Source organism: Salvelinus namaycush, chromosome 18 (assembly GCF_016432855.1).
Source record: "Salvelinus namaycush isolate Seneca chromosome 18, SaNama_1.0, whole genome shotgun sequence".
NCBI classification, from domain to species: Eukaryota; Metazoa; Chordata; class Actinopteri; order Salmoniformes; family Salmonidae; genus Salvelinus; species Salvelinus namaycush.
Window position 1 is genome coordinate 42257187 of NC_052324.1, and position 24506 is coordinate 42281692.

Sequence of the window (24506 nt, forward strand, 5' to 3'; positions counted from 1 at the left end):
CCTGGAAGGAGGAGAGATGACTAGAAATGATTCGGTTGGCCGTTTTATGTGTGGATTAATTGTCGGAGTAGAGATCCTTGTGCATTTCAGGTAAAATAACAACTCAATGTTTATATCCCAGGACAAATTAGCTAGCAACAGCAAGCTAGCTAAATAGGACAAATTAACGTTAGCTAGCAAGTGCAAGCTAACTAGATAAAGTACCATACATGTTTAATGGTTTTCAACCTGTCCCCAAATTAATGTCATTGGTTCAGAGTTTGTTTTGATATTTTAACCTGCGTGTCGTGATCGCGTTTGGTGTGGGGGGGGCAAAATACATTTATGCACGATAGCGCACAATGGCGCATGCGCGCAGCCGGTTTGGGCAAGGTGTAAGGGTTAGTTCACTGTCAACATTTAATGGGTTAGCTGAGTGTTTCTTTTAGGGAGGAGGGGAGGGGGGGATTTAGCTATCTGTGTGGAAATGTTTTGAAGAGCCCTGGTTGGCTGCTCAGACAGACAGTGAGGGGGTCATAAGACAGAATGTTCCAAATTCCCAGGCAGAACAGTGGAATGTTCCTTCTTGTTCTTGTGACTTCTTCATCTAATGAGGGTTTGTTTATGGCTCAAATAAAAAAGTATATTTACACATATGCCCAGGGCTCTAAAGTACGACCAAATTTGGTTTGCATGCTGTTGATAATTGGATATGGAGAAGGGTGAGCCGGTCAAGGATCGATTCAGACAAGGTGATAAATTGTATGACAAGCGACAGTTTAATTATGAGTAAAGATATCTGGTACAAGCGTATACGGTCTCGTTCCTTCGGCTCATAGAGAACCTCCAGAAAAAGCCCAGATAACAGAGTGCATAGACATTTTATACACCACAGAAAGTAGGTTGAGTCTGGAAGTTCTGGTCCTTTGGTTGGTTCTGGACAGGTTGTTGTCTTCTCAGATTGGTCCTGATGAGCTGGGCGTCATCCTTCTGAGTCTTATAGCAAAAGTTCTTTGTTACCAAATGTTCAGCTAAAACAGGAGATTTTGTGTGTGCGTAGTCAGCCCCCTGTCCTTGGGTATGCGTGTGTGTGTCTTATTATCTCGTGAAATGCAGACCCAAGCACTCTTTTGATCAAGGCCTTTCCTGCCTTATCAGTGTTTATGAAAGGTCTGTGCCAGCCATCTGTCTTTGGGTGTGTGTGTGGTTCTCTGTATCTGTTTATGAGTGTGTGAGAAACCCTGCTTAGAAAGAAGTTAGTTATAACAATGTAATAGCAATATGCTTGTGTTATTTTAAATGGTATTTATTACAAATCCCCCTCTTCACGTCTCATAAGAGACGTGACAAAAGCTAGGACAAAAGCTATAAATGGCAAAATTAGAGTAAACTTTATCAGAAGATAAAGTTTTGATTCCCTCTCTTCACGTCTCACAAGAGACGTGACATAAACTTTAAGCGAATCCAGGCACAAGAAGGGAAACTTTTTCCAGAAGAAAAAGTTTTGATTCCCTCTCTTCACGTCTCCTAAGAGACGTGACATAAACATGGGATCAAGCAGGAGTAGTATATGCAGAAACTTTCTTGAAGAGAAAGTTTCATATGCCCTCTCTTCACGTCTCCTAAGAGACGTGACATAAACTAGGTAAGAGTAAGAAAAGCAAAAGTAAACAACCAGGGAAACTTTCTCAGAGAGAAAGTTTTAATTCCCTCTCTTCACGTCTCAAAAGAGACGTGACAAAAATAGCTAGATCATATTAAACCCTCAGGTCCATCCCTCTATACACTCTGTACCAGGTGGGCTCGTCGCCACCCGGGAACTTCAAACCTTCACAACAGGGAGGACAAACATCACTTTTTATTCATTCGACAACATCAACTACAGCGAACCAAGGGTCCTCCTCTGTCAGGCCCACTCTCCTGCGAAAGCTTGATTTCGTATCAGCCTCTCCAACTGGAGCATCAAGCTACGGCATCATACCAGAGGCCCTTTCCACATCTGTAACAGACTTCTTCAAACAAGGTATGATACAGGCATTACGGAACATGAGCATATTAAAAACAACAACTTAGGGTCAGAAATCCAGTAATCATCATTGCAGTGTACTTACCAAACCAACCACCCAGCCAGGGGAACAGTCCACTCTCCTCCACACCTGCAAGACCCCCCACCTCCACCGATAACCTTGCCAACCCACTCAGAGCTTTTGAAATGCTCCCATCCGGACTAGTATTGTTACATGCACCTCCCTGGTCGGCCAGAATCATGTCCAGTGCTAGTCTATTTTGTCTACTGGTTTGAGAGGTAGCATCCAATTGTTCAGCCATCCCTGTAAGTGCTGTGTGGGTGTATTTAACAAATCATTATTAATTATAGTAGATATAATTGACCCAGGCATTTTGTTTAGCATCAACAATAGCTGGGCCAATGATGGGCATCAGATGCCACAGGCCATCATTCCTGTTTAATGTCAGGAATTCGTGGGGGACCCCTATTGGGACCCCCAACAGGTTGGTGTGAATGTTATCTGTACCCTCGGACCAAGGAGCGTCACGTTTCTGCCGTCTCCTGGGTTGGTCCCAAGCCTCTGTCATGTGCAGCTCCCAAAAGTTGGTTAGCTGTAACCTCAATAATAGGCAATGGTGTTTATCAGACTGGCCAAAACACATGTTCCCTGATAATCTCCTTTCAAAATGGGGTCAACCGCCTGGCAGGTCCACACATCCACCATACATCAGCAACACCTCTAGTTAATAGTGACATTAGTGATGCAGGCAGCAGTAGGGAACCTCCCATAGTCTATACCTCTACCTGTACCAGTGTTACAGCTGTAATATCCCCCATATGCCTTAACCCCCCATGGTGTCTTCTGGGGACGGACTTCTGGGAACACAAGACTCAGAGTTTTACACAGGGTTGAATTTGGCTTAAACTTTCCAATATGCACATCCAACCTTCCCCCTTACTTAGGGCAAATGGGTGAGCAGCCAGAATAGGTCTGGCATGTCCACATACGACACAGTCCTTTCTATTAAGTGTTTTGTAGGTCAACCACATATTCTCCCTTCCCTCATAACCAGTTTCAGTCCCCAATTGGTCACTATCTGAGATGTCTTTTACATTTATTACCTATACCAGATTGTAGAGTTTAGGTGATGGCGTGGGACTTGGTCTTGAAGTGGTGGAGGAGGCCGGCTGAACCTGGTCTGTTGGAACTGGTGGTGGTTCTGGCAGTACTGTGATGGTAACATCCCCATCGTATCCTAAACAGACAACTCAGGACCACAAACAGTCCTGTAAAGCCCCCTCTTCTCCCAGAGAACACATCATCAGCCAGAGATCAAGCAACACTTTCACTTCTATGAACAAACACAGTGAGGAAAGGTCGGGGGCAGGGAATTCTTCATTAAGGAGTTGACCCCCGAACTCTATTAGTAACGGTTCTTCTCCTTAACTCTGTGATCATTCGGCAGTGTCAGTGTGTCTCACCCTCCAAGTGCGATATGCCCCCAGGTCGGGTGAATCACCTTCTCCTTTAATTCACCTGCAATGCATAAAATCTTGGACATACAGGTTTGGTTAACAAACAGTTTCTCATTTGTTCTATCCGATTATATATTTAACTTCTATGTCTATTTTTTAGCTAGAATTTTTAATTTTAAATTAGTTTATTATCCAATAGGCCCCATCCTATCCTAGACCACAATGTACCCCTCCCCCGTTTGATACCTGGCTCTGGCCAGGTATCAACCTTACCTACTCTAAATAATGACTTTTCCACATGTCCAATTGTCCCTTGGGTTTGGGTGTCCATTCTATCCTTTACTAATTATCTGTCAAGTGACTTATCTACTTTAAAATGTATCTGTGCTGCTTATATGTGTTAACCCTTTCTCTCCTATCTTATTTCACAGTCTACCTTGCTCATTTCCTGGTCCACCCTCCCCACTCTACTCTCAAACCTTCAAGGTCTCAACAGTGCGGGGTAGACCCATCTGTCTGCCTTTTTCTAATAATAGTCAATAACAACTATGTGTTCTTTTGCAATATTAACTAAGTGTCTCACTGTTTTGACTTTATCTATCCCAAATGGATTTAAAAATAACAACATGTCTTATAGTGTCAATCTCTAAAGTCCTTACATAACCTTAATAAACCTATCTCTATCTTCTTATGGCCAAAACAAATGCTAACCATATAAATTCCTTTCTTTACTAATAAGCTCTCTATCACTTTTATTTCCATGCCCTATAGGCTTAAAATATCTCCTGTTCAAACCAATTCAATAACAGCCCATTCAAAACCGTCATAGCCGATGTTTAAAAACAGAATCCTGACTCCTCTGTGGTTAAAACTACAATTATGGTCAAGAGTTATAAACTCTATTATATCAATTTACCTCAAAACTAGTATTCCCAAATGACCACAATTTCATTATTCTCACTACATCCCCACGTGATTGATCAAGTCACAGGAAAATGCAACGAAAAGAGGTCAAAAAGGTTACACCTACATTCGTTTTCCATACCATATCTAGACATACCAAAAGAACCCTTTATCTTAACAAAGTCCCTTGCCTAAATAAAACTCAGAAAGTAAAACTCCTATTCCAATATGAGTGTATTCTTTTAAGATATCTTGTCTCTGGGAACACGGAAAACCCCTTAACCCAAAGTGTATATTTTTTCCATGAGCATTATATATCAACTTCTCAACTTTTTTCATTCCAAAGTGTAAACTTACCATATACTTCGCTAAATTTATATCGCATGTCAGCCAATCCATAACAGTAATATCATTAGTCTGTAAATTTAACCTAAATAAGTTATTAAATGTATTCTCTCTACTCCGAATTGGTTTTAAGTTTTTCTCTGTCACCAGCATTCAAACAGGCTCCCCGTTTGCTGGGAGACCGTTGAGTGCTGCAATACTGCCATCTTCTGTCCATTCTCTGTACAGCTCTCCACCCCCATACTATTCTAAGAGTTATGAGTGTGTGAAGAAATATCACAAATAAGGGGCCAGATATCCCTAATCTCGCCCAGGGAGGGAGATATCCCGTTTCCCGGCGAGATTCCTTAGTTCGTGTGACTGGGAGTCTCCTCCACATTCTCACAAACTAAGGGATCTGAATTTGGTGTCGAATTTAGGGCACACAAGTCACCCCTGACCTCAGTCAAAATTCTGGAAGGAGTTGGTGCTGGAGTGCAATGTGTGAGGTGGTGCCAAGGTGCGCCTGATTTACCTTTGACCTGGACTGAGTGTGAAGTAACCTCCTTCACTTCGTACGGTCCAGTCCACCTGGGTTCTAGCCACTTTCTCTTGTGGACTTTAACCCCCACCCAGTCACCATTTTACATTCAGTAGTGGCGTGCCTCCTGGCAGCTCCCCCTCTTGGACCTTGCGAACCTGGGTAGAGAGTGCTACAGAGAGTTCCGTCAGTTTCCTTACATAATCAGTCATACCTATCTGGTGTACATCAAGAGCGGGCATATGACCTCCCTCTCTTGGTGGTCCTTTCCTTCTTAAACAAATGACTTTTATTCTTTTCTACCTCCCTGTCTCTAGCCTCCTGAACTCCCTCTCTCAGTCCACCCTCCATCGTACTCAATTGGGCCCTACTTGGTGGCCCCCCTCCTAGATAACCTAACTGTGTCCATTTTAACTTCAACCCTTCCCAAACCTTCTTTATTGACTTCCACTGTTCTTTTCCCCCTGACCTGTCTTGTATCTTTTGATCTAGAAAATCGTTAAATTTAAGCTTAGGAGTATTTGGGGTCGTCATATTTGCTATTTAAATGCAGTGGTATTTAATACAGAGTAATTTTCGGTAATGTGTGTGCGTAGATCAGTATATATGTGTGACTATCCGACTGTACTTAGCCCGTCACTGGATAAAATCCAGCAATGTATCCCTGGAGATATGTACTCTGCCTTAACTCAGAGCTCCTCCCTCGTACACTCGGAATTTAATTTTTCTATGTATCGTTTGTTTATCAGGCGTTGTGGAACGTGCAAAATTTCTCAGTCCTAATAATATTCTTTCTCAGTTTAAACCAACACCAATAATTTTTTACATGTATACATTAAACATTTAAATTTTTTCCCCCTATGAACATTACCCTTTAGACGTTGAACACTTAGACTTTAGACATTGGAAACATTACACTTAAACATTGAACATTTTTCAACCTGGCGCCTACAAACACAAATAGACTATTCTTCACCGGACAATCGCCCGGACTATTGAATAAGTCTAGCCTACTCCTCACCGGACACAAGCCGGACCATATTAATAGGTCTTGACAAACTTTACCCCACTCGTCACCGGTCACAGCCGGACTATATGAATGGGGATGGAACAAGCCTATCCTTCACCGGCTGAATAGCCGGACTATTGAATAGTGCCTATCCCAATTTTAAGCCTACCCTTCACCGACTGAATAGCCGGACTATTGAATAGTGCTTACTATATTCCTCACCGGTCACAAGCCGGACTATACGAATAGATCTTTTTATCACATTAAGCCTATTCCTCACCGGTCACAAGCCGGACTATATAATAGCGCTTTTAACACAAATTAAGCCTATTCCTCACCGGTCACAAGCCGGACTATATAATAGCGCTTAAGACTTACAAATTATTCCCACATATGTTCACTTCACTGTCGTTCACATGTCATCTATGCTCATAAATTTAAACAAGAATTCTTACCCAGACTCGGTACCACTGATCGAAATTTGGAAGAACTATACGACAATATGCAAAGTTTGATTTAACAGGTCTTGCTTACCTTGTTTATGGTCGACCAGAAGATCAGTTTCCCGAGTTGAGCAGAACTGTCGTCCTCCCCCCCAAAAGATTTCACCTGTCCTCCGTGAACCGTCCTTTCACCAACTCGCCCTCTCCCACCCAAATCAACCACTCTGGACCGGGTCTCTAGACAACCATCCTCTGCTTACCAAGTTTCTGTTGATAATTGGATATGGAGAAGGGTGAGCCGGTCAAGGATCGATTCAGACAAGGTGATAAATTGTATGACAAGCGACAGTTTAATTATGAGTAAAGATATCTGGTACAAGCGTATACGGTCTCGTTCCTTCGGCTCATAGAGAACCTCCAGAAAAAGCCCAGATAACAGAGTGCATAGACATTTTATACACCACAGAAAGTAGGTTGAGTCTGGAAGTTCTGGTCCTTTGGTTGGTTCTGGACAGGTTGTTGTCTTCTCAGATTGGTCCTGATGAGCTGGGCGTCATCCTTCTGAGTCTTATAGCAAAAGTTCTTTGTTACCAAATGTTCAGCTAAAACAGGAGATTTTGTGTGTGCGTAGTCAGCCCCCTGTCCTTGGGTATGCGTGTGTGTGTCTTATTATCTCGTGAAATGCAGACCCAAGCACTCTTTTGATCAAGGCCTTTCCTGCCTTATCAGTGTTTATGAAAGGTCTGTGCCAGCCATCTGTCTTTGGGTGTGTGTGTGGTTCTCTGTATCTGTTTATGAGTGTGAGAAACCCTGCTTAGAAAGAAGTTAGTTATAACAATGTAATAGCAATATGCTTGTGTTATTTTAAATGGTATTTATTACAATGCGTGACAAAATATTTTGATGTGCGACCTGGTAGTTTTAATCTGAGAGCACCAGTATGACCAAACAAATCCAATATACATGTATATCTATTGTTGTTATGATAACGCTGGGCTGTACCGTTGTTTCCCGAGCGCAGGTACGTTAGCGCCATGTTTGCACCATTACTACAGCGAAATCCGATTTGTTTTTTCTTTTCTGGCCCAAACAATTCAAAGATCTGACCACAGGACGTTGGTGGCACCTTAATTGGGGAGAACGGGCTGGTGGAAAATGACTGTAGCGGAATCAGTGGAATGGTGTCAAAATACAAACGCATGGTTTCCATGGTTGCCAGGTGTTAGATGCCGTTCCATTTGCGCCGTTCTGTTATTATGAGTTGTTCTCCCCTCAGCAGCCTCCGCTGGATCTGACCCATATTACATATTACCGGCGCAACGGTTTTTTTCTCTTCCTGTCGAGGATCGGGGGGGGGGGTCGCATTTTACGTTCATAATCCACGTCGCGGGCCGTTCTAAAACTATTTACGTGCTGTTAACCATGTCTTTTACAACCTTGTTCTGTCATGTTTTTTTAAAACCTCCTTAGCTAGCTAGCTAACAACCTGGTAACTTTACAAGTATATCCTAACATTTGGGGACACAGAAAGGAAAAGGGACAGCTTCTTCAGGAAATGACATATCTCTTGCATGTTGTCATCTAATAACATGATGCTCTTAAAGGGACAGTGTACCCTTTTTTCCCCTATGTAACCTGTCTCAATAGAGGAAATAGTGATTTTATATAATGGAGAAACCTAACATTCCACAAATGACTTTTTAATTTCAATTACTGATATTTGTATCAACATTTTTTTAGCTTTAAAAAAAAAAATAATAAACACATTTATTTGAGTTACATATTAGTTCCTAGAGGTACAACATCTAGAATTCATATAGGCTCCTGATACTCAACTCTGGACCTTGAAGCCAGTTCCACAGATTTTCATTGTTCCCCTCTAAACAGGGACTGATTTTAGACCTGGGACACGATACCAGGTGTGTACAATTAATGATCGGGTAGAACAGGAAGCCAACAGGCTCCGTACCTCTTAAGGTAACAGTTGAATACCGTTGATATAGGCTATATCTCAATCAACGTTATAAAAAAATAAATAAATTGTGCTGCTAACTTTTTAAAGTATGGACCACTAGTGCTACCAATGAAAATATTATAATTTAGATCCCTGCACGCGCCATAGTAGATGTGGACTTTTTTGGGGGCACTGGTCCAATGTTAATGTTGTTTATACAACATGTTTTCTGTCCTCTGTACTCAGTTCAGAGCTGTCCTGGGTTTATAGAGGGGCCCCAGTGTCACGGAGAGCAGAGAGAGAGCAGAGAGACTGATATCATTTGGTACATTCTGTGCTGTTTACTTTATTCAATTTGATTAGAATAACACGTTGGACAGTTGAGGAGCCGTTGATATAAAACTCAAGCGTGACATCACATGGTTGTTGATCAGTGTTTCGTCGCACACTGTATTACACTGTTCCCTCACAGAGCTGGCCTGTATTCCCTCACAGAGCTGGCCTGTATTCCCTCACAGAGCTGGCCTGTAGTCCCTCACAGAGCTGGCCTGTAGTCCCTCACAGAGCTGGCCTGTACTCCCTCACAGAGCTGGCCTGTACTCCCTCACAGAGCTGGCCTGTACTCCCTCACAGAGCTGGCCTGTACTCCCTCACAGAGCTGGCCTGTACTCCCTCACAGAGCTGGCCTGTATTCACTCACAGAGCTGGCCTGTACTCACTCACAGAGCTGGCCTGTACTCACTCACAGAGCTGGCCTGTACTCACTCACAGAGCTGGCCTGTATTCCCTCAACAGAGCTGGCCTGTATTCCCTCAACAGAGCTGGCCTGTATTCCCTCAACAGAGCTGGCCTGTATTCCCTCAACAGAGCTGGCCTGTATTCCCTCAACAGAGCTGGCCTGTATTCCCTCAACAGAGCTGGCCTGTATTCCCTCAACAGAGCTGGCCTGTATTCCCTCCACAGAGCTGTCCTGTATTCCCTCCACAGAGCTGGCCTGTATTCCCTCCACAGAGCTGGCCTGTCTTCCCTCCACAGAGCTGGCCTGTCTTCCCTCCACAGAGCTGGCCTGTCTTCCCTCCACAGAGCTGGCCTGTCTTCCCTCCACAGAGCTGGCCTGTATTCCCTCCACAGAGCTGGCCTGTATTCCCTCCACAGAGCTGGCCTGTATTCCCTCCACATAGCTGGCCTGTATTCCCTCCACAGAGCTGGCCTGTATTCCCTCCACAGAGCTGGCCTGTATTCCCTCCACAGAGCTGGCCTGTATTCCCTCCACAGAGCTGGCCTGTATTCCCTCCACAGAGCTGGCCTGTATTCCCTCCACAGAGCTGGCCTGTATTCCCTCCACAGAGCTGGCCTGTATTCCCTCCACAGAGCTGGCCTGTATTCACAAATTGTCTGAGTAGGAGCACTAATCTAGGATCAGGTCCCCCTGTCTTTTTCATTATGATCTAATTCCTGACATTTAATCCTAGTAAAAATTCCCTGTCTTAGGTCAGTTTAGGATCACCACTTTATTTTAAGAATGTGAAATGTCAGAATAATAGTAGAGAGAATTATTTATTTCAGCTTTTATTTCTTTCATCACAATCCCCAGTGGGTCAGAAGTTTACATACACTCAATTAGTATTTGGGCTATTTGACCAAGAAGGCGAGTGATGGAGTGCTGCGTCAGATGACCTGGCCTCCACAATCACCCGATCACAACCCAATTGAGATGGTGTGGGATGAGTTGGACCGCAGAGTGAAGGAAAAGCAACCAACAAGTGCTCAGCATATGTGGAACTCCTTCAAGTCTGTTGGAAAAGCATTCCAGGTGAAGCTGGTTGAGAGAATGCCAAGAGTGTGCAAAGCTGTCATCAAGGCAAAGGGTGGCTACTTTGAAGAATCTCAAATAATAAAATATATTTTGATTTGTTTAACACTTGTTTGGTTACTACATGATCCCATCTGTGTTATTTCATAGTTTTGATGTCTTCACTATTATTCTACAATGTAGAAAACAGTAAAACTACAAGAAAACCCTTGAATGAGTAGCTGTGTCCAAACTTTTGACTGGTACTGTGTATATAATATTTTTTAACACAATGGCATGGAAAGAGAGTTTATATAAGAGAATACCGTTGATAGGAAAGTAGAAAGTAGACAATGAAAAGGACAGTGGATATTTGGGCGAGAGGCATCTTCTAGAATGTTACATATTGAAGTAGAATCAACACCCATCACATACCATTGACTTGGATGGTAATGTTTGTTCTAGTCATGTTATTTCTATGCTACGTTACCTAACAAACCCTCCGTCTCCCACTGAGTAAACCAGTAAACCACTTCCTCTGTTCTGCTGTCAAACTCCCGATGGGATGCAAATGCACTAAACTCTCTCCTCTTGTGTAATAACAGTGAAAGGTGCTTGAAGCCAACAGTCAATCGCATAACAATGAAAAACAGACCAGCACTCGATTTGATTCAGTTGCAAATTGAAGATTGGTTTATTTTATTCAGTCAGGCAACATGTCCTGCTGGAACTATCCTGTCCATCTCTCCAACCACCAGAGTGGATAGGAACTATCCTGTCCATCTCTCCAACCACCAGAGTGGTTAGGAACTATCCTGTCCATCTCTCCAACCACCAGAGTGGTTAGGAACTATCCTGTCCATCTCTCCAACCACCAGAGTGGTTAGGAACTATCCTGTCCATCTCTCCAACCACCAGAGTGGTTAGGAACTATCCTGTCCATCTCTCCAACCACCAGAGTGGTTAGGAACTATCCTGTCCATCTCTCGAACCACCAGAGTGGTTAGGAACAGACACTGTTGTCTTTGTGTGTGAACCATGGTGTGGACCATCCTTCATGTCATAATAACGACTAACGAGGCAGTGTGTGAGTGTTGCTAATAACTAGCTGTGTGCGTGTGTGTGTGAGAGAGAGTTGAGCGCTTTCAGAGCACCTGTCTGTTGTCAGTGTCTCTCATCGCTCCTTATTTCAGACACCTGATTCACTCCCTCCTGTTCTCTCTCGTCTCCCTCCATCCCTGAATCTCTCCCTTAATAATTGATCCAGTTTAGTACATTGCATTAACTCCCTCCCTCTTTCTCTCCCCTGTCCTCACTCCCTCCCTTCCTTTCTGACTTGTTCAAGCCAGCCAGGCAGTCTGCACGGCTGCAGCCACATCAGTTCCCCTCTCTGAGAGTGGGGAAGCCGTGGAGGTGTGTGTCAGTCTGCCTCTTTGGAGCCTCTCTCTGCTAAGCTTATCATTTTCTCCCCACCCTGTAACCCTGCTGACCCTCTCAATGCTCCAACTGATGTTGATTCATGTGCTTGGTGGGGTGTGGAGGGGAGATGGGAGGATGAGAGGACGGATAATAAGGTGGTATACAGACATCCTGTACCCAGGGGGTAGAGAGCACCAGGGTAATGTTTAGTAGGGATCTGTACTGTACAACCCAGTGGGTAGAGAGCGCCAGGGTAATGTTTAGTAGGGATCTGTACTGTACAACCCAGGGGGTAGAGAGCACCAGGGTAATGTTTTGAGATCTGTACTGTACAACCCAGTGGGTAGAGAGCGCCAGGGTAATGTTTAGTAGGGATCTGTACTGTACAACCCAGTGGGTAGAGAGCGCCAGGGTAATGTTTAGTAGGGATCTGTACTGTACAACCCAGGGGGTAGAGAGCACCAGGGTAATGTTTTGAGATCTGTACTGTACAACCCAGTGGGTAGAGAGCGCCAGGGTAATGTTTAGTAGGGATCTGTACTGTACAACCCAGTGGGTAGAGAGCGCCAGGGTAATGTTTAGTAGGGATCTGTACTGTACAACCCAGGGGGTAGAGAGCACCAGGGTAATGTTTTGAGATCTGTACTGTACAACCCAGTGGGTAGAGAGCACCAGGGTAATGTTTAGTAGAGATCTGTACTGTACAACCCAGGGGGTAGAGAGCACCAGGGTAATGTTTAGTAGAGATCTGTACTGTACAACCCAGGGGGTAGAGAGCACCAGGGTAATGTTTAGTAGAGATCTGTACTGTACAACCCAGGGGGTAGAGAGCACCAGGGTAATGTTTAGTAGAGATCTGTACTGTACAACCCAGGGGGTAGAGAGCACCAGGGTAATGTTTAGTAGAGATCTGTACTGTACAACCCAGTGGGTAGAGAGCACCAGGGTAATGTTTAGTAGAGATCTGTACTGTACAACCCAGTGGGTAGAGAGCACCAGGGTAATGTTTAGTAGGGATCTGTACTGTACAACCCAGGGGGTAGAGAGCACCAGGGTAATGTTTAGTAGGGATCTGTACTGTACAACCCAGTGGGTAGAGAGCACCAGGGTAATGTTTAGTAGGGATCTGTACTGTACAACCCAGTGGGTAGAGAGCACCAGGGTAATGTTTAGTAGGGATCTGTACTGTACAACCCAGTGGGTAGAGAGCGTCAGGGTAATGTTTAGTAGAGATCTGTACTGTACAACCCAGGGGGTAGAGAGCACCAGGGTAATGTTTAGTAGGGATCTGTACTGTACAACCCAGGGGGTAGAGAGCACCAGGGTAATGTTTAGTAGGGATCTGTACTGTACAACCCAGTGGGTAGAGAGCACCAGGGTAATGTTTAGTAGGGATCTGTACTGTACAACCCAGTGGGTAGAGAGCACCAGGGTAATGTTTAGTAGGGATCTGTACTGTACAACCCAGTGGGTAGAGAGCACCAGGGTAATGTTTAGTAGAGATCTGTACTGTACAACCCAGTGGGTAGAGAGCACCAGGGTAATGTTTAGTAGAGATCTGTACTGTACAACCCAGTGGGTAGAGAGCACCAGGGTAATGTTTAGTAGAGATCTGTACTGTACAACTCTGTACAACTCAACCTAATGCCTGGGTTAGGGCCAACCCTAACCTCTCTGTAACCTAATGCCTGGGTTAGGGCCAACCCTAACCTCTCTGTAACCTAATGCCTGGGTTAGGGCCAACCCTAACCTCTCTGTAACCTAATGCCTGGGTTAGGGCCAACCCTAACCTCTCTGTAACCTAATGCCTGGGTTAGGGCCAACCCTAACCTCTCTCTAACCTAATGCCTGGGTTAGGGCCAACCCTAACTTCACTGTAACCTAATGCCTGGGTTAGGGCCAACCCTAACCTCTCTGTAACCTAATGCCTGGGTTAGGGCCAACCCTAACCTCACTCTAACCTAATGCCTGGGTTAGGGCCAACCCTAACCTCACTCTAACCTAATGCCTGGGTTAGGGCCAACCCTAACCTCTCTGTAACCTAATGCCTGGGTTAGGGCCAACCCTAACCTCTCTGTAACCTAATGCCTGGGTTAGGGCCAACCCTAACCTCTCTGTAACCTAATGCCTGGGTTAGGGCCAACCCTAACCTCTCTGTAACCTAATGCCTGGGTTAGGGCCAACCCTAACCTCTCTGTAACCTAATGCCTGGGTTAGGGCCAACCCTAACCTCTCTGTAACCTAATGCCTGGGTTAGGGCCAACCCTAACCTCTCTGTAACCTAATGCCTGGGTTAGGGCCAACCCTAACCTCTCTGTTACCTGACTGTTGTAACCTGACTGCTGTTTTAAATTATCCCCTCTCTCTCTCTCTCTCTCTCTCTCCCATCTGTCTCCTCTTTTTCTTCTTTCTCTCTTCTCTCTCCTCTTTCTCTCTCTCAGATTGTCATCCCGTTCTTCAGCCTGCTGATCAAAGACATCTATTTCCTGAACGAGGGATGCTCTAACAGGATGCAGAACGGACATGTAAACTTTGAGGTGCGTTTGGGGAAACAGTTTGTTGTTTGTAAGGAAATCCCCCCCCCCCCAGGGTCCCCAATATGGGGCCTGTAGACCAAACTTGGCCCAATTGGTTTGGCCCACCAGAAACTTCCAGAATGACCTTATGTTTTTATGAACAATATTTGTTCGGGGGAGGGTTTGGCTCACTACTGAGGTGGTTTGTCCACCTCTGTAATAAGATGAAGTAAGGTTTTTACATAACCCAGGTCCAGCAGTTTCAGAAATGTCCCATTGCTAAAGGAGACCGTTTGCACACCAACATATTTACAGAACATAGTAACGGAAAAGGCCTTTATTTTTTTTTACATCTTCCCCAATAACTGACAGAGAAGGAGGATGTAAGACTTCTGCACTACAGTGGAATTAAGACTTTTATCATTGGAGACCCTATTCATAGTCTAGAAAGCAGTCGTCAGGGCAGCCAAGTCGTCAGGGCAGCCAGTCATGATATAAGTGAATGTTTCCATCAGTTGTGGTAGTGTTACATAATTTCTATAGTGACCAGCCAGTGCATTCAGCTATGTTGTGTTAACATTGCATTCATGTTATATTGTTGTTTTTCAGAAATTCTGGGAGATGGCGAAGCAAGTTAGCGAGTTCATGGTTTGGAAGAAGGTGGAGTGTCCGTTTGAGAAGGACCGTAAGATTCTCCAGTATCTGTTCACCGCACCGGTTTTCAGCGAGGACAGTATGTTACACCCCTCAAAAAACGTCCCCCCCTTAACGCCACAATGCTGCTCACATGTTGTAAAAGGTCAATGTACCGAAGTGATTATATCATTTTAAACTAAATCGACTCAGGAAAGAGTATACTAGATATGTCCGCTATACTTTAACGTTCAGTGTTCTCCTCCAGAAGTATGCTGTATGATAATGTGGATATGACAGTTCTCTCTCCTCTCAGCTCTGTGTCTGGCCTCCTATGACAGTTCTCTCTCTTCTCAGCTCTGTGTCTGGCCTCCTATGACAGTGATGCTGATGGTTCTCTCTGTTCTCTCTCTTCTCAGCTCTGTGTCTGGCCTCCTATGACAGTTCTCTCTCCTCTCAGCTCTGTGTCTGGCCTCCTATGACAGTTCTCTCTCTTCTCAGCTCTGTGTCTGGCCTCCTATGATAGTTCTCTCTCTTCTCAGCTCTGTGTCTGGCCTCCTATGACAGTTCTCTCTCTGTTCAGCTCTGTGTCTGGCCTCCTATGACAGTTCTCTCTCTGTTCAGCTCTGTGTCTGGCCTCCTATGACAGTTCTCTCTCTGTTCAGCTCTGTGTCTGGCCTCCTATGACAGTTCTCTCTCTGTTCAGCTCTGTGTCTGGCCTCCTATGACAGTTCTCTCTCTTCTCAGCTCTGTGTCTGGCCTCCTATGACAGTTCTCTCTCCTCTCAGCTCTGTGTCTGGCCTCCTATGACAGTTCTCTCTCTTCTCAGCTCTGTGTCTGGCCTCCTATGACAGTGATGCTGATGGTTCTCTCTGTTCGCTCTCTTCTCAGCTCTGTGTCTGGCCTCCTATGACAGTGATGCTGATGGTTCTCTCTGTTCGCTCTCTTCTCAGCTCTGTGTCTGGCCTCCTATGACAGTGAAGGCCCTGAGAATAATATGGAGAAGGACAGATGGAAGTCTTTGAGGTATGTATCCTCCCCGGGATGATGTTTGTACGTGTGTACCCCGAGGGTCAGCCCCAATGCGACAGAATCTGTCCCATTACTCCAGACTGGTGTAGTTTCTCTCTCTCCCCACTGAGACTCCAGACTGGTGTAGTTTCTCTCTCTCCCACTGAGACACCAGACTGGGTCTAATCCTGGATGCTGATTGGTTAATACCGCATTCCAGCTGGTGTCTATTCCACAAGTTACCACCCTGATAAATCTATGATGTTAAAATGCCTATTTACTCTGTTCCATCTGACTGCTCAATCCACTGTCTCATCAGCCCAGCCAGGCAATTTATAAACTTGATCTCCACTATAAAAAGCATCTAGACATTATCTCCCATTTCTTTTAGACGAGCAATTGGTTTTCAACAGCAGAGATTTGTATAAACCTTGCTGTCCGTCTCTCCGACATTGGCAACATTGTTTCAATATTCAAATTCGATCTCCAGCTGTCCCATAGTAATGAACATGTTGGGGTTGAGACGAGACAGACTGGCAGCTTTTCTCTGCCAGTCAATATATGAATTGTTATGGATATATACAAAGAAATGTCAAGAGAAAAACATTAAATGCAGCTAGTTTGCTGTCATTCCAACTTTCAGTTTGAAGTGATTGTGTTGGCTGTGTAGTTGGCTATCTCTGCTGAACAGTGATCTGGCGAGAGAGCAAATGTTCTATGACAGGTGAAATCGCACATCATTAGCTCATTGTTATGGATGTATCCCCCCCAAAAAATAACTAGAAAACAAGTTAAACAAACTGAAATGCAGCTACATTGCTGTTATTCTGGCTGCACTGTTTGACGTGACTGTGTTAGCCAAAGTTGGCTAGCTAGTAAGCAAGGGCAACGGTACATTTATAATGAACGACTGGGTTGCTCCTCTGGCAACCGAACCAATTGAACGAACGACCAGCCGGCTTGGGTAGCAACCCTAGATTTGTGTCGGGACTATATCTCGTGGAAGGATGAAACAGGATGAATAAATTCATCCAAATAACTTTTTTAATTAATATACAGTACCAGTCATAAGTTTGGACACAGCTACTCATTCAAGGAGTTTTCTTTATTTTTACTATTTTCTACATTGTAGAAAACTATGAAATAATACGTATGGAATCATGTAGTAACCAAACAAGATACAAGTATTTGAGATTCCTCAAAGTAGCCACCCTTTGCCTTGATGACAGCTTTGCACACTCTTGGCATTCTCTCAACCAGCTTCATGAGGAATGCTTTTCCAACAGTCTTTAAGGAGTTCCCGCATATGCTGAGCGCTTGTTGGCTGCTTTTCCTTCACTCTGCGGTCCAACTCATCCCAAACCATCTCAATTGAGTTGAGGTCGAGTGATTGTGGAGGTCAGGTCATCTGATGCAGCACTCTATCACTCTCCTTCTTGGTCAAATTGCCCTTACACAGCCTGGAGGTGTGTTGGGTCATTGTTCTGTTGAAGAAGAAAAAAATAGTCCCACTAAGCGCAAGCCAGATGGGATGGCATATCACTGCAGAATGCTGTGGTAGCCATGCTGGTTAAGTGTGCCTTGAATTCTAAATAAATCACAGACAGTGTCACTAGCAAGCACCCCCACAGCATCACACCTCCTCCATGCTTCACAGTGAGAACCACACATGCGGAGATTATCCGTTCATCTACTCTAATGTCCATTGCTCGTGTTTCTTGGCCCAAGCAAGTCTCTTCTTCTTATTGGTGTCCTTCAGTAGTGGTTTCTTTGCAGCAAATTGACCATGAAGGCCTGATTCACACAGTCTCCTCTGAACAGTTGATGTTGAGATGTGTCTGTTTCTTGAACTCTGTGAAGCATTTATTTGGGCTGCAATTTCTGAGGCTGGTAACTCTATTGAACTTATCCTCTGCAGCAGAGGTAACTCTGGGTCTTCCTTTCCTGTGGCAGTCCTCATGAGAGACATGAGGTTTTTGCGACTCATCATAGCGCTTGATGGTTTTTGCGACTGCACTTGAAGAAACTTTCAAAGTTCTTGAAATGTTCCGTATTGACTGACCTTCATGTCTTAAAGTAAGGATGGACTGTCATTTTTCTTTGCTTATTTGAGGTGTTCTTGCCATAATATGGACTTGGTCTTTTACCAAATAGGGCTATCTGTATACCACCCCTACCTTGTCACAACACAACTGATTGGCTCAAACGCATTAAGAAGGAAAGAAATTCCACAAATTAACTTTTAACAAGGCACACCTGTTAATTGAAATGCATTCCAGGTGACTACCTCATGAAGCTGGTTGAGAGAATGCCAAGAGTGTGCAAAGCTGTCATCAAGGCAAAGGGTGGCTACTTTGAGGAATCTCAAATACTTGTATCTTGTTTGGTTACTACATGATTCCATACGTGTTATTTCATAGTTTTAATGTCTTCACTATTATTCTACAATGTAGAAAATAGTAAAAATAAAGAAAACCCCTTGAATGAGTAGCTGTATCAAATCTTTTGACTGGTACTGTATATCAATCATTGTTTGAATATGTTGGTAACCCCGTTGTAAAAAATTGATAATGCCCTCGAAGCTGGTATTGGGAGGATATAATGGCAGGGTTTGCCAGACCTCGACTTTGTCTCGGGCCTAACACCCACGCCAATATATCTATCCTCCAAACAGCAGCTTCTCAGGCATTATCACTGAATCAGATGTCTGTTACATGTCTTGCTAATAGATGTTCTCTTCTCTCTCGTTCCACAGATCTACTCTGCTAAGTAGAGTCTAGAGTTTCTGAAGGAGGAACCAAGTCCTAACCCCGTCTGACAACCAAGCCGTGTCCAAATAACAGAATCCCTGTTTGGATGGGAAAACGACAATCTGACCTGTTCTGTTCAGCAGAACAGGAACTTTTCTGTTCTCCGGTCATGGAGAGTTCGGTCTTCTTCATGTTGTATGTTTCCAGGAAAGCTTTTTTCATCTCTTTGAATGAATTTCTATACTTTTTGTATTTAAAACAAATAAATAATAAGTTACGACCATCGTGAGGAGGAGAGGAATGTCCAGGGAAATGCTTTTTTTGTTTGTTGTCCTTTGGCCACGTCTGCCGAAAACGTAACAAAACACACACCGTGTATTTACACCGGGTGACACTGTTGATGAAAATCTCTGGATATTTTGAAGATGTATTTGACTTTCTACAGGAGTTAAGAGTTGGCTGCTGGATGGCCAACTGATTCAGTCCTAACGTGTACAACGAACAGGCTGCTCTCTCTCTCTCTCTCTCTCTCTCTATTTATCTCTATCTATCTCTCTCTCTCTATTTATCTCTCTCTCTCTCTCTATTTATCTCTATCTATCTCTCTCTCTCTCTATTTATCTCTATCTATCTCTCTCTCTCTATTTATCTCTCTCTCTCTCTATTTATCTCTATCTATCTCTCTCTCAATTCAATTCAATTCAAGGGGCTTTATTGGCATGGGAAACATGTGTTAACATTGCCAAAGCAAGTGAGGTAGATATTATACAAAAGTGAAATAAACAATACAAATTAACAGTAAACATTACACATACAGAAGTTTCAAAACAATAAAGACATTACAAATGTTATATTATATATATACAGTGTTGTAACAATGTACAAATGGTTAAAGCACACAAGTTAAAATAAATAAGCATAAATATGGGTTGTATTTACAATGGTGTTTGTTCTTCACTGGTTGCCCTTTTCTTGTGGCAACAGGTCACAAATCTTGCTGCTGTGATGGCACACTGTGGAATTTCTCCCAGTAGATATGGGAGTTTATCAAAATTGGATTTGTTTTCAAATTCTTTGTGGATCTGTGTAATCTGAGGGAAATATGTCTCTCTAATATGGTCATACATTGGGCAGGAGGTTAGGAAGTGCAGCTCAGTTTCCACCTCATTTTGTGGGCAGTGTGCACATAGCCTGTCTTCTCTTGAGAGCCATGTCTGCCTACGGCGGCCTTTCTCAATAGCAAGGCTATGCTCACTGAGTCTGTACATAGTCAAAGCTTTCCTTAAGTTTGGGTCAGTCACAGTGGTCAGGTATTCTGCCACTGTGTACTCTCTGTTTAGGGCCAAATAGCATTCTAGTTTGCTCTGTTTTTTTGTTAATTCTTTCCAATGTGTCAAGTAATTATCTTTTTGTTTTCTCATGATTTGGTTGGGTCTAATTGTGCTGTTGTCCTGGGGCTCTGTGGGGTGTGTTTGTGTTTGTGAACAGAGCCCTAGGACCAGCTTGCTTAGGGGACTCTTCTCCAGGTTCATCTCTCTGTAGGTGATGGCTTTGTTATGGAAGGTTTGGGAATCGCTTCCTTTTAGGTGGTTGTAGAATTTAACGGCTCTTTTCTGGATTTTGATAATTAGTGGGTATCGGCCTAATTCTGCTCTGCATGCATTATTTGGTGTTCTACGTTGTACACGGAGGATATTTTTGCAGAATTCTGCATGCAGAGTCTCAATTTGGTGTTTGTCCCATTTTGTGAAATCTTGGTTGGTGAGCGGACCCCAGACCTCACAACCATAAAGGGCAATGGGCTCTATGACTGATTCAAGTATTTTTAGCCAGATCCTAATTGGTATGTTGAAATTTATGTTCCTTTTGATGGCATAGAAGGCCCTTCTTGCCTTGTCTCTCAGATCGTTCACAGCTTTGTGGAAGTTACCTGTGGTGCTGATGTTTAGGCCGAGGTATGTATAGTTTTTTGTGTGCTCTAGGGCAACGGTGTCTAGATGGAATTTGTGGTCCTGGTGACTGGACCTTTTTTGGAACACCATTATTTTGGTCTTACTGAGATTTACTGTCAGGGCCCAGGTCTGACAGAATCTGTGCAGAAGATCTAGGTGCTGCTGTAGGCCCTCCTTGGTTGGTGACAGAAGCACCAGATCATCAGCAAACAGTAGACATTTGACTTCGGATTCTAGTAGGGTGAGACCGGGTGCTGCAGACTGTTCTAGTGCCCGCGCCAATTCGTTGATATATATGTTGAAGAGGGTGGGGCTTAAGCTGCATCCCTGTCTCACCCCACGACCCTGTGTGAAGAAATGTGTGTGTTTTTTGCCAATTTTAACCGCACACTTGTTGTTTGTGTACATGGATTTTATAATGTCGTATGTTTTACCCCCAACACCACTTTCCATCAATTTGTATAGCAGACCCTCATGCCAAATTGAGTCGAAGGCTTTTTTGAAATCAACAAAGCATGAGAAGACTTTGCCTTTGTTTTGGTTTGTTTGGTTGTCAATTAGGGTGTGTAGGGTGAATACATGGTCTGTTGTACGGTAATTTGGTAAAAAGCCAATTTGACATTTGCTCAGTACATTGTTTTCATTGAGGAAATGTACGAGTCTGCTGTTAATGATAATGCAGAGGATTTTCCCAAGGTTACTGTTGACGCATATTCCACGGTAGTTATTGGGGTCAAATTTGTCTCCACTTTTGTGGATTGGGGTGATCAGTCCTTGGTTCCAAATATTGGCGAAGATGCCAGAGCTAAGGACGATGTTAAAGAGTTTTAGTATAGCCAATTGGAATTTGTTGTCTGTATATTTGATCATTTCATTAAGGATACCATCAACACCACAGGCCTTTTTGGGTTGGAGGGTTTTTATTTTGTCCTGTAACTCATTCAAGGTAATTGGAGAATCCAGTGGGTTCTGGTAGTCTTTAATAGTTGATTCTAGGATTTGTATTTGATCATGTATATGTTTTTGCTCTTTATTCTTTGTTATAGAGCCAAAAAGATTGGAGAAGTGGTTTACCCATACATCTCCATTTTGGATAGATAATTCTTCGTGTTGTTGTTTGTTTAGTGTTTTCCAATTTTCCCAGAATTGGTTAGAGTCTATGGAGTCTTCAATTACATTGAGCTGATTTCTGATGTGCTGTTCCTTCTTTTTCCGTAGTGTATTTCTGTATTGTTTTAGTGATTCACCATAGTGAAGGCGTAGACTCAGGTTTTCCGGGTCTCTATGTTTTTGGTTGGACAGGTTTCTCAATTTATTTCTTAGATTTTTGCATTCTTTATCAAACCATTTGTCATTGTTGTTCATTTTCTTCGGTTTTCTATTTGAGATTTTTAGATTTGATAGGGAAGCTGAGAGGTCAAATATACTGTTAAGATTTTCTACTGCCAAGTTTACACCTTCACTATTGCAGTGGAACATTTTACCCAGGAAGTTGTCTAAAAGGGATTGAATTTGCTGTTGCCTAATTGTTTTTTGGTAGGTTTCCAAACTGCATTCCTTCCATCTATAGCATTTCTTAATGTTACTCAGTTCCTTTGGCTTTGATGCCTCATGATTGAGTATTGCTCTGTTCAAGTAGACTGTGATTTTGCTGTGGTCTGATAGGGGTGTCAGTGGGCTGACTGTGAACGCTCTGAGAGACTCTGGGTTGAGGTCAGTGATAAAGTAGTCTACAGTGCTACTGCCAAGAGATGAGCTATAGGTGAACCTACCATAGGAGTCCCCTCGAAGCCTACCATTGACTATGTACATACCCAGCGTGCGACAGAGCTGCAGGAGTTGTGACCCGTTTTTGTTGGTTATGTTGTCATAGTTGTGCCTAGGGGGGCATATGGGGGAGGGAATGCTGTCACCTGCAGGCATATATATATGCCTATATAGATAGACTCTCTCTATCTCTCTATTTATCTCTCTCTCTCTATCTCTCTCTCTCTCTATTTATCTCTATCTCTCTCTATATATCCCTCTATCTCTTTATTTATCTCTATCTCTCTCTCCATCTCTCTCTCTATTTATCTCTCTCTCTATATATATATATATATATATATCTCTTTAAAAGCCAGCATTGTGTTTACTGGGGATCAGTATACTGTATAATGGTGTCAAAGCTAACCTACAGCAGGGTTGGTATAGAAAATATGAAGCTAATGTTTATTTGTGTGTGTGTGTCACATGTACCGTTATACCTGACTCTCTTGCTCCAGTCGGTGTGGTCGGCCTCGAGAACTTTACTGCTCAATATGTTTAAAATATTGAGTGCGTTGGATTGGAAACATGATGTCCATTTTTGTTTGTATAAAAGCTTTGTGTGATACTCTACAACAGGAAGCAACACCTTCCTTCTCCTCTCATCCTTTATCAAATGGGACACTCAGCCATGGGCAGAAACCGAGGGGTGGGTGGGGGTGGGGATGTTAAGATGGTGTGACGATAGATACCTTGTGCATCCCAAATGGCAACGTCTTCACTATATTAGTAGACTAGTTTTGACCTGAGCCCTGGTCAAAATAATGCACTATATAGGTGCAGGGTTTCCCCAAACTCGGTCCCGGGGACCTCATTGGGTACACATTTTCTTTTTTGCCCTAGCACTACACAACTGATTCAAATAATGAACTAATCATCAAGCTTTTGATTATTCGAATCAGCTGTGTAGAGCTAAGGCAAAAAAAGAAAACGTGTACCCAATGAGGTCCCCGGGACCGAGTTTGGGAAACACTGATATAGAGAATAGTGTGATATTTGGGACGCGAGCCATATATTCCTGATAATCAGTGTTTGATGTTCTGCCACTAACCAGTATGTTCCTGATAATCACTGTTATGGTGTTCTGCCACTAACCAGCCACTTTGATGGAATAAATATAGCTTTGGAGGACTGTCCTGTGCTGAACGCTTCAAGATTATCCATCCTTTGATAGTGGTGTACCTAACCACTATGCCCCCTCCCATGAGAATGGTAGTATAGAAATTGAGGTTGTATCGCCCCCTTGTGGTCGAGTTAAGTAAGTGCTGTGGTGGAGCGAGTGAATGAGTTGATTTATGTAATAGCGGAGATTGTGGGTGAGCTGAGGATTTGGACATTTTTGCCCCCTCAGTTAATGCTGGATCAAACTTTCTTACTAATAGGTTGTATTTTCTTCATATTATTATTTTCATCATATTCGTTTTATTTATGATCCTCTCTGTAGTCGTCGTTATTTCATATTATGGATATTTACAAATATTTAATTGTATTTGTTATATCATTTTGTACCAGGTACATTTCATAATTATCAGATTTTTCCCTAAACGGATTATTTTTGGTTCAGGTTTGTATGAGAACACTTAATTTTTCGGATTCTAGTATACACTTTGAAGTGAAATATATTGGTCACGTTCCAGGCCCATTACATTGCAGGCGTGGCAAAGCTGATAACTGTCCAGGCGTCTGCAATGTAGTCGTTCTGGAACGCAGCCATTGACTGACGAATAGCTTTGCCTTGTCTTTTTCAGTTTCTCCTCTCTACATGATAATGTGGTTTGACTGTGTAAATACTTCTTCTGTTTTCCCTGTTTTTTTGTATTTGGACTGTTAAGCTGGAATAGATCACCTGTTTTATTACTGAGTTAGTTATTAGAAGAGAAAGTGACAAAAGTTAATAAATAAAAAAATGCTTAAGTTAATGGAGTCTGTTGTTCATGATTATTACCTATCAGACAAATTCAATTTCCATGTGAATTGACATATTTCATGG

At 43.2% G+C, this 24506-nt stretch overlaps 1 protein-coding gene across 6 annotated transcripts in view; it reads left to right on the forward strand.

Annotated features, from left to right (window-relative positions):
- The window catches only part of rasgef1ba (RasGEF domain family, member 1Ba), a 62613-nt gene extending 43253 nt beyond the window's left edge, over positions 1–19360 (forward strand). The window contains exons 11-14 of one of the 6 annotated variants that reach the window (XR_005478500.1): positions 14290–14385; positions 14974–15163; positions 15314–16023; positions 18764–19360. Coding sequence is in view for 2 of the 6 variants with exons in the window: in XM_039013836.1 (XP_038869764.1) it covers positions 14290–14385; positions 14974–15163; positions 15951–16023; positions 18764–18788 (384 nt within the window). In the remaining 4 variants the exon portion in view is untranslated. The remainder of the gene's footprint in view (positions 1–14289; positions 14386–14973; positions 15164–15313; positions 16024–18763) is intronic. The other 5 variants (XR_005478501.1, XR_005478502.1, XR_005478503.1 and 2 more) reach the window with 5 other exon arrangements.
- Positions 19361–24506: the final 5146 nt, after the last annotated feature.